The sequence below is a fragment of the Rhipicephalus microplus genome, chromosome 1 (assembly GCF_043290135.1).
Source record: "Rhipicephalus microplus isolate Deutch F79 chromosome 1, USDA_Rmic, whole genome shotgun sequence".
In the NCBI taxonomy this organism is placed as follows: Eukaryota; Metazoa; Arthropoda; class Arachnida; order Ixodida; family Ixodidae; genus Rhipicephalus; species Rhipicephalus microplus.
In genome coordinates, this window is record NC_134700.1 from 258,546,973 (window position 1) to 258,558,388 (window position 11,416).

Consider the following 11,416-nt stretch of genomic DNA (forward strand, 5'->3'; position numbering starts at 1 on the left):
CCTCTGTGTTTTCATTGTGGCGATGCGGGTCATCTGTACAGATTCTGCCCTTACTGACAGGCTGGATTAAGAGGCTTCCCGTGGTATGCACCATGCCCCCGAAATAGCGAATGACCAGCGGAGATTGAAGAGTACTTGCCCACGTGCCAGAACTCGCCACCTCTACGCCAACATCGGTCACGGTCACCATCACCTATGCGCTACCGGTCATCCAGCCCACGTGCACCTTCAAGGCAGCCTGGTCATCGTTCTCCAAGTCCAGTCCCGGAAAACTGAAGCAAGCGACCTGTGGAGGTGAGGCCGCTGATAACGTCAGTTACGAATATCCTCCAACATGGTTTCAAAGCGACGACGGTGTATTTCTGGTAAGTGGGTGCAGCATCAAAAGCGTTACTTCAGATTTGCAGTTGTGAATGGAAGGATGGGAGCTGAAAGCCTTAGTCGACACCGGTGCTGATTATTCAGTGATAAGTCAAAAGATTGTGAAGAAGCTAAACAAAGTTCTCACACAGTGGAGTGGATCGCAGATACGCACGGCAGGTGGTCACATTATTACGCCCCTTGGCAGATGCACTGCAAGACTTGAAATACGGGGCTTTATTTACGTTGCCGATTTCATTTTGCTACCAGAATGTTCAAGGGAACTGAATATAGAAGTGGACTTTTTAGCGCGCTAATGGCGCCGTAATTAATCTGCGTAGCTCCAGCGTGTCTTTTTCGACTGAACGAGCTATACCTGTGGAGGAATCTGAGGGACGACGCCTCACTGCTTTACGCGTTGTTCATGATGACGTAACTGTGCCGCCACGCCGTAGTATAATGGTGCTCGTAGAGAATGACGCATTCTACAACCGTGAAGGCATAGCGGACACAAATGTAGGGCTGTTTTAGAATAAAGGTGTCTGCGAAGCTCGGGATCTTGCTCACTTGACGAATGGGTGGGCAGATGTCCTACTCAATAATTTCTCCAATTAACTTCAACACATCGCTCAAGGCACGGCTGATGCCTATTTACATGACTTCTGTATGGCGACCGAACTAAGCAGCTTACGTCAACTACTCGACCAGTGGCCTGCAACATCGACACATCCGTGACCCTCCACCAGAGCCTTCCGGACAGTCAAAAAAAAAACAAATTCACACCATGGAAAATGAATTTTCTGATTTCTTTTCAACTGCCTCGAAGGTCCAGTGCACGTCAATTACGAAACACAAAATTACAAGGCAAGACGACACAAGGCCTATATGCCAGAATTCATATCGAGTGTCACAAAAATAACAAGAAATTATCAAGATGCAGGTGGAGGAGATGCTTTAGAATGATGTCATGCAGCCTTAGAATAGTTCATGGGCGTCCCCCGTAGTGCTCGTTAAGAAGAAAGACAACACACTTAGATTCTGTGTCGACTACTGAAAACTGAACATTGTAACTTAACGAGATATCTAACCCTTGCCACGTATCGACAATACACTAGATCAGCTGCGATCCGCAGAGTTTTTCTCTTCCTTGGATCGGACAAGCGGATATTGGCAAACCGAGGTCGACGAGCGGTACCGTGAAAAAACGGCATTCATAGCAATATATATATATATATATATATATATATATATATATATATATATATATATATATATATATATATATATATATATATATATATATATATATATATATATATATATATATATGGGAGCAGAGAGAGAACTAAATGAGTAAATTAAAGGAAATAAAAATGCCCAGCCAACTGCAGATTCCTTTAGAAATTGACACCACTTGCGAAAAGCTGCCTTAATTTCGTTCCTTTTCTGTTTTATTTCTATTTGGTATGTTTTTTTCTATTTATGCCTTTTTTGGTTTAGCTTTTTCTTGTTTTTTATTAATTTGATTTGTTTTCTTTGTCACTTTTCTCATTTCTTTTTCTGTTCCTCTCTGTCTTCTTTCTCTTTTTCGTCTCTGTTTTTTTTTCAGTATGCTCCTTCCCCTAATTTGTCCCTGCTGTTCAATACATTTATTTGTCTTCCCTTTTTTCTTTCATTATATTTACTTATCTTTTTCTTTCTTTGTAAGAACTTGTTCTGTCACCCATCAGAGTTATATCATCGCATGCGAGACAAATCTGCACCTGTGTTCTAAAAGCGAGATATAAGATGAAGAAAAAGACAAAGAAAGCACGCGTTGATTTGTGATGATGATGGTTTTACGTATGCTCTGCACTGACCAACTATCGGCATAAGCGGCCCAATCACAAAAAAAAAGTTCGGAGTTACAAATCTTTGAAATTTAAATCTTTTGTTAGTGTTTTCTAGCAATAAAAAATTCCGAGATCCCACGTGGAGTGGTAATCGATGATGTGCGAAGCAGAAATGAGAAAGGTTGATATATAACTTCAAAATAAGCCCAACGTTACGAGGTGGAGGTAAATGATACCGTGCCTTCGTCATCTATTCAAGTCACATGATACCAAATTTGGTATATGTGAAGCTAGCGAAACGGCCAAAATCACGCTATAAGCGTGGTATATTGTCATGCTCTTACATAACACGCGTGTCAGGATTATCATGTTCGCACCAGTCATATATTTCATCATCCATTGACGTCACGTAACACCAGGTTTAGTATATGTGGAGCCAGCATAAAGGCCGCGAGGTCATTGTGAAGGGCCCAATATACTCCAATTTAGCGTTGACGCGTGTTCACACTGGGCACAGTGACGCTACGATAGCAAAACGCGAGCACTCATAGTCGGACGTCAGGTGCGACCAGCACGACCAGCGGCCGTCGGCGCGGCTCGACGCTAACCAGCGGGAAATGCGACATGCTGCATTTCGCGTCGGTGCGTTACCCAGACAACACTCTGTCTCTTTCTTTTTGTGATGGACGACGGACGCGCTGAGACACGCATGCATCAAAGAAAAGCAGCGCAGCGTAGCGCGTGCCTGCGATTATATGGGAAGACCAGCGCCTGGCGTGGCAACGCCTGTGTGACGCGACGAAATGAACGCCGGCGAACACGCACACCGCGTCACGTAGAAATATATCGGTGCCTTGACGGTGGCATGCAGTCATTATCTCACATGACGCGCATCTCATGATTATTATGTTTGCATCAGGCACATACCTTCGTCATCCATTGACGTCACGTAATACCAAAAGTGGCATATATGAAGCAAGCGAAACGGCCGCGATCGCATCACAATTTTGACATGTAGTCATGTGTAACATGACACACATGTCTGATTATCATGTTTAGATGTGTCATTTACCTATGTAGTCTCTTTGGGTCATACCGTGTTTGGTACATGTTTGGTACATGTGAAGCTAGCGAAACGCCCACCGGCTCATGATGAGCATGGCATGTAGTCATGTTGCTATATGACACGCATCTCATGGTATTTGCACCAGTAACATACCTTCGTCATCCACTGACGTCACGTAATACAAAACTTGGCGTATATGAAGCTAGTAAAAGGACCACGAGTGCATCATGAGCGTGGCATGTAGTCATGTTACATGACATGCATGTCATGATTTTAACGTTAGGGTCTGTCGCTTGTGTTCGCCATGCAATCATGTCATACCATAGTAGTTCTGCAACATGCCATGTGAACGAAACCACCGCAAGAGCTGCAGGACTATATAATGTAAATTATGACAGTCATGACATACATTCATGATTTTTATGTTGTGATTAGTCGAATATATTCTTCATAAAGTCATGTTATGTCATACCAAGTTTGGTATTGATACCATTACTTAAACAGTCAGGAGAGCTAAAAGTCGTAGACAGACAGACAGACAGACAGACAGACAGACAGACAGACAGACAGACAGACAGACGGACAGACAGATAGATAGATAGATAGATAGATAGATAGATAGATAGATAGATAGATAGATAGATAGATAGATAGATAGATAGATAGACAGATAGATAGATAGATAGATAGATAGATATAGATATAGATATAGATATAGATATATATAGATATATATAGATATATATATATATATATATAGATATATATAGATATAGATATAGATAGATATAGATATAGATAGATAGATAGATATATAGATAGATAGATACGCTCGAAGTTCACTAAGAAATGCTTCGCATTTAATAATGCACGACATTTCTGCAGCAAATAATGTTACCAGCTCTGGTGGCCAACAGCGCTTCTTGTAGAAATTCGAGGCAGAAATATTTGACAGAATAGGGTATACTTAATTAGCACCTGTTGGTAAAAACACCAGGATAAATATTAGGAAAACAAAATATATATGCACTCAAAAAAAAAAACTAAGTAGAATATAGCAGGACAAAGGTAAAAACATTGCACCTTTGGGTTTGCTTAGCTTCAGTTTTACTATGCTTACAGTAGAGCACGCTCTACAGGCTAGCTAAAATGATTGAGGAATTGCAAAGTGAAATGTGCCACAGGAAGGATACAAGGACCTAGTAATCACCACAAAGAACTTAAAAAGGGCAAGTGCATGTGAACTAAGAGTTTTGGTTGCCGATGTTTACACAGACTAGTGTTAATATGTTCACAAATGAAAGTTAGTGCACAGGTCACTACGACAAATGAATAGCCAATGCTTATTAAGGACTCCAACCTAACGACAATAGGAATAATCTTTAGACGCCTAGTGCAATTGTACGATTATGTCACTCTGTTACATGCTTTGAAGAGAGTTCTCACGATTCGTCAGTTTTATGGCGTGTTTCGTAACGAATTAGTTCAAAGTACAGGCGCTGATTTGGGCAGAACATCTACTTGCCCCGCAGAAGGCGTGGGTTAGCTTCTCACTCAGAACAAATATATTTTTTTTTGTATCTATCTCGAGATTTTGCTGTTGGACAACCCAGTTTTATTTTTTCAAATCGGGAACAAGAATGAACAGCGATACGGACACGGGATTTTTTTTTTGCGAAACCAGGTTTTTAACGCAGTCGCATTAATGGTAATCAGCGCCGAAAAAAAAAACATGCACTGTTTAAATAACACCTAGGGAAACTAGATTTGGAGCGTTGCACAACTGGTGGAAGCGCTTTAAATCAGTCTGTGGGGTCACAACGCTTCCTAGTTTTTCAATAATATTGTGATATTTTTGTAACTACACAAAATGTTATAATAAATCATAAGCTTAACATCTAAACAGGATCAGTTTCTCAAAAATTATTTGTAAGAGTAGTGGTGCAATTGTGTACAGGAATAATCATTACCTAGTACCTATTAATTATCTTTGAGAGAAGCACATGGTGGTCAATAAGGCAATTCAAAATAAAGTTCCTATACTGTATCTAAAGGATAGGTTTCGCGCAAAGTATTATTATTAGTATTATTTTAATATAACATTATTTCATGAAAACACAGAGTAATTAGAGAAAAGAAAAAACGACAAAAGGAGAAGACAGAAGAGAAAATAAAACAAACAGAACAAAAACACACGCTAACAAAGCTAAATGGTCACGCAAAAAATGCCTACAAACGTGAAGTCAAACCAGTTTTCTGCAAGAAAGTTAGCGAGGCTCGATGTTCCTGTACACGCCTGGCCACACATCCTCTCGAAAACAGGCAACCATCAAAAGTCGTGCAGCTAAATATATTAAGTTCATGTTCCTTCTTGAGCAGTGAACTCTGCGAAACGAATGTAGAACACTAAAATTCTGTGTTCTAGTGTGTCACAGAAGCCGCACGGTAAACTTAACTGACTGGGATCACAACACACTGACAGATTCGCACGGGAAGTTTAAGAAAAAACGCTTTTGGTAGAAAAATGACGGCTCTACTGAGGCTTCAACTATATCAAAAAAAGAAAACCTTTTTCACGTGACGAATTTGAAATATATAATGATTGTAAATGTATAGATTAAGATGTAAAGTTACGCATTGAGGCAGAAAATTTTCATATAGTTCTGATGTGTTACCGTGCTCGGGAGAAAACGTTTCACGAACACTCGTGGAAATAGAACGATATTATAACGGCAGATGCAGGCGTAGCGTAATGCTCTCAGCACGCAAGTTTGCGTCAGACGGTTGAGATGACAGTATGTCTGCCATATACGGATTCTCGTTATTCTACGCTCGATTTGGGACTTGCTTGCTTTTGTGTTCCCGTCTTCCAGATCACAATTTTAACAAGCTGCTGCAACGACCTGGAGGAAGCAACTCGAGTTACGGACAGATAATGTAACTTCGACGAAACCAATCCTCTCGACGTAGGCGTGCTTCAGTAATATTGCCTAAACTCATAAAAGTTTTGTATTGCGCGGAAGTCACAAAATGCCAGACAGCATCTTTTCCAATTCATTTTTCCCCGCATCAGCCACACGCGGCTTCCTGACCTGCTGTATTACATCATCGCGCACACGGCGGGAAGTCGAGGTTGTTTTCTGCACAATCAAAAGTCACGGTGTTTACAGCGGTAGTTTTGCGTAAGCCTGCTGTGCTGGTAGATTTCTTGGCAAGTGAGTTACTTGCAAACGGGTGATACGCGCCAAAAGTCAGCGAAAGCGCTAGGGTCTTTTAAAATTATTTAAAGAGTCGCTAAGCTCCTTCAATATTATCTTTTGCCATAGTATTGTGCACCAAAGAAAAATATTTCGTGAAATTGGTCTGATGCGTCATCTCAAACTGGATCCCTTTTTCAACAAGGCATTCGAGTATGTTCTAAAAACGCAGTGCAGTGAAGGAACATGCATGTAATATATGAAATATATTGAATGCATGTTCTCTCACTTGACGTATGCAAGTATGAAATATTATGAAATATAAGGTTATGTGTATGCGAATGGCTTTGAAATTGTGGCAAGCTATCCATACAACTTGAAAAAATAAGAAATTAAAGAAATTGGAACAATATCACCAAGCATTTCTGAAGATTGTTTCACAGTTTATTGTCTGATAGTTTTTATATAATGTAGCAGGAATTTTGGGGATCATATATGAGAACGATGGGTCTGCAAAGACGCTTACAACGTGAAATAGAACGAATTAACGTAAATGAATGTTTTCGCGTGTTTTCGTAAATACGCGGGAAACTGAAGCAAGCTTTGATAGGTGCCTAATTAAATGACTGATCACTTTAGTCGCAAAAATGGATAAATGAACTCTATTTGGTTCTTCAGGAAGTGCTTTAGCACGTTGGTCACTGCTCCCACGTCGGAACAGAGAGACTGAGTCTCTCTGCTACGTTTCGGGCCCGTTGGGCTGCCAATAACTGTTGTTCAAATGCGGAGCTGGTAATAGCACCCTCCCATTTGGACGGTGTAATGACTTCACCGCACAGCGTAACGTGGGGCACAGCCAGAGCACGTGTTCCAAGTTAGTTATATGAACGCAGAATGAACATGTATTAGTTGGCAGGAGATGTTGGCGCGAAATAAGCTCCTTATTATTTAGAAGTATCCAAATATAGCGTGCCACCATGAAGGCTGCGTGGAGTTCTAGACGCCATACCATACTTTTTTGTTCCTGTTGACTCTTCGATCAACATGAAGAACATAAACAGGCAAGCGATATCGGTGCGTCTCAAAGCTATCGTGCCTGATTAGGTACAAGATATTAGACTCAACGCGCGGACGAATATCTTGGCCTTAGACGTTGAGCACCCGGTTGCACTACATGCTCTGCGAAACGTCACTGAGCTTGGAGGCATCAATCTCTGAGCTTACATTCCGCAGGATAGTCACATGACGACGGTAGTCTTATATAACGTTGATGTTTCCATACCGAATGCAGGTCTTTTTGTACTGATAAATCCAGCTACCAAGGTCACGGACATTGCTCGTATGTAGGCTTGGCAAATCCCGTTGCATCAAGGTGACCTTCAGAGGCGATTGCGTTCCATCACATGTAAAGGCTAATCACTTTCGTACCGCTGTCCGGCCTTACATCCCAACTGACAGTGCCACAACTGTCTGAAAGTGAGTCTTGTTAGTTGTGTGTGTAACAGCGAACTAGCATGACCACGTTGCGCTGATTCCCACAAAGCAGAGGCTTTCAAAGTAACTCTCCTAAAATGCAGCAAGTGAAGCGGAAAGATGACACTTTCTCCAAAGACTGCCCAATACTCAAGAAGGAGAGGAGCATTTCGAGGCAAATGGTGAAAGACGAATCCTCGCAAAATCCGCGTTCATTTAAACGAGCAACTTCGTTCGTGGAAGTTGACAATTTTTCAATCGTCTCGTCTAACCGCACCGAGAAGGCTGCCTGACGCTCCTCTAATTTCTCAATTGTTGACATAGCTGCAGCGAAGGCTTAAACCTCAGCCCTGGTCATGATCCCAGGGTGCGATTCAACATCACCTGACAACATAAGCAGCATTTCAAAGATGAGCATACAAACGCCAGATATTCACGACCAAGATCGTCTCAAAGCATCGCCGCATTCGGCTGGGCATGACACCGAAATCAAACAGTATTTGCTGCCTCTAACACAGATAGTTTCATTGTAGTCACTAACCTGCAAATTAATCGCTCGAATTCTATGCATATAAGGTATGGTGCCGTGCCCGCGGTAGTCTGCTGGTGACTGGCGTAAGTATGCTGAGCCGGTTCTGTCAAGCGTAGTCGTTGATGCCCCCAGTGGCCAGATGTGTGCCCAGTTTTCCTTGTACAGCGTTGAGGTGAGAGACGCAGAAGCAGGCCAAGCTGGTGGTGCACCAACAAAGATCAGTACGCACGTGCCAACCAGGTAGGAATGAACAGCCCAGGTAATCGTGGCCTGAAACTTGATCGGTCGAAACATGTGCATATCTGGTACGGTGCATATTGGTACTGTGTTTTTCCTGTTTTAGCAAGCGTTATCTGCGTGCTTGAAACTTTTGATCGTGGTTATCAATTTTCACACCCCATGACTTTTATTTAATACAGCATGAATGGCTCTTATGTGTAAAAAACACTGATGATGCTGATGGATATTAGTTACATGTCTGTTTGACACTTCAAATTCTTTTTTTTTCTGCCTTCTGTACCATTCTTTACAGGTGGACGTTCCCATACCTCGGCAGGAGCTGCGTCGTCAGCCACTGCGGTTATTTTGGCGGCGCATCTGTGGCTTCTCAAGTTATGGTCATCCCTCGGCTGAGTCAACGCGTACCGGAGACTTGGCTACCTTTGCTTGTGTGACAACTCAGGAAACATGATGCATCAAGTCGTTCTTGCCAAATATGAGGTGGTGCCGTGCAATCCTTTTGCAACGCGCGTCTATTTGTACGCTCGTGAAAAATGATAGCGGACCGCTGGTCGCGGAGGTGACTACTGCGCGGGTATTGATTTTCGCAGCAATGATTGTTGGCTCCCAAAACTCCCAAAAAATGGCAGACTACCAGAATCGACAGCAGCGACCCTTTCTTTACTCCGCCGCAAATGACAAACTGTGGCTTCTCAGATATAGCGAGCTGTCAATAGATGATTGCGTACATTTGTTCCGGGTTTTTTGAGTAGAACAACGTAACGCAGCTATGTAAACTAACTTTCGTGCAGTATTGGCAACCTGAAACAAGTTTCGCGTTTTTCCCGTAGAATGTAAGGCTGTTGAAGTTTTATCTATCACCACGGCGATATTAAAAGTAGAAAAGAAATACTGCAAAGACACGTCACAATATTGAGCAATTGTCAGTGCTTCACGACATGCATTGAATTCCAAGCAAATACACATAAATACACTTCAACAAAATTCACCGCACTTTGGGTGACTGATTCGGTAACGTGTTTATTGTTGTAACCCGTCGACACACGCCCCGCCTTACACTTGCGCAAACCCCGAGCACATTTGGGTGTGGCATTGATGTCACTCATTCCATTATTCAATGTCACCAGCAACAGAATGTGTCAAAGTGAACAAATATATCTGTATTGATTTTTTAGTCAATTATAAAAGAAAATACCAGACTCAACTAAGAAACACTGGCAGATAAACAATTGATAAACACGTCCACCAACCTAGATTAGCATTGCGTTTATTCACACTTTTTATATATTGAGAAAATTTTTATTAACTTGCTGCCTTCTAAAGACTCGTCACAGGCATTGGTGTGTGCAGGGTTCCTTTAAGAGAGGGAGGGGGGCAAACTTTGTCGCAGCGCCCCTTCCCCTTTGCATATTAAATCGATGTATGAGGCAGAGTTCACTGCCCCCCTCTCATGAAGGTGACTAGTTGGGGGACCGGCTCCTCATTGCGCGCACACATGGTCGCAGGCGTTCAGCAACAACCGTCAATAAGTAGTTGGATACTCAGGGTGAACAGTGGAAGTGCCTCAGACAGGCTGGCCGACGTTTCGATAGGAGGACCTATCTTTGCCTTTGACAAAGATAGGTCGGCCAGCCTATCAAAACGTCGGCCAGCCTATCACTTCCACTGTTTAGCCTGAATATCCCTATACGTGTTTCCGTTTGTCGGCTCCCTTGTTGATTTCGGGCGTGGATGAGTAGGTCACGTTTGTGACGCTAGCTAAATCCTGTTTTAAAAATGACAAAGGAAGGCAGCGCGTACTTCTATTGTGCGACGCGCTCGTTGGTTCCATGTTTCACTGCGTTAGCGACGGGCGTGTTGCAACATGTTGCCTGATGCCGATATAACAAGTGCTGTAGCGTATGTGTGCTGTAGAGAGCTATTTGAAGTTATGCGCATGCAGAGTTCAGCTGATTAATAATCAAATGGGCCACATGGTAAGTGTGTTCACTCGTTTTGTTGTTGTTTGCATTTTCGAGGCCCGGTGCTCTGCGAACCAGTGACTGCATTCATTCTCTGTACAAACAAATTTATAAGAAAACTTCGAACCTTGTTTGAATAAAGCAGTTTATTTATTCATTTTCACTACTTTCGCGTGTTCACACGGCTTTAACAAGGTTGATCTAGCCTGTATAAACGTAACAAGGTGACGTAAAGACAAAAGGTGTCATCGTCTATAGGTGCGTGAAGAAAAAAAAATATTTTAAAAAATTGCTTAGATAAAGCGTTCATTTTTATTTTTTGTTGTACGGTTACTCTCTATATATGGCATTCATATAAAAACGCTAAAACAAGAATATCAGTTGAAGGCGTACGCTAGTTTCATGGTAGCGGCTTAGTTTTCCTAGATTGCGCGTAAAATCTTCAAAGCTGCAATTACACGACTTGCAATCATTACAGGCAAACAACCCCCCCTCGGGGCAGTTCTAGGCCCGTACTACTCGCAAGGTGCATTTCACCCTACAATTTTTCGCAGTACGAAATATCCTTTATTCGCACTGCATTACACATAATCATTGTAAACATGTTGATATTAGGAAAAAATACAATAAGGAGAGCTTTCACATCTCACCATTTTCTCCGATTTCAGCACTTCCGAACATTTTCCCTCTTTTTCAAGATAAGTGTGATACGATATAACTATGCATTTGCCCTTTCTGCTTGGCCGAAACAGAAA

The 11,416-nt window shown here is 42.1% G+C and overlaps 1 protein-coding gene across 5 annotated transcripts in view; it reads left to right on the top strand.

Moving 5' to 3' along the window:
* The window catches only part of LOC119164682 (lachesin-like), a 187,975-nt gene extending 177,151 nt beyond the window's left edge, over nucleotides 1–10,824 (top strand). For all 5 annotated transcript variants that reach the window (XM_075893802.1, XM_075893804.1, XM_075893810.1 and 2 more), the window contains exon 13: nucleotides 8,993–10,824. In XM_075893802.1, the coding sequence (XP_075749917.1) occupies nucleotides 8,993–9,093 (101 nt within the window). In that variant the 3' untranslated portion in view covers nucleotides 9,094–10,824. The remainder of the gene's footprint in view (nucleotides 1–8,992) is intronic.
* Nucleotides 10,825–11,416: the final 592 nt, after the last annotated feature.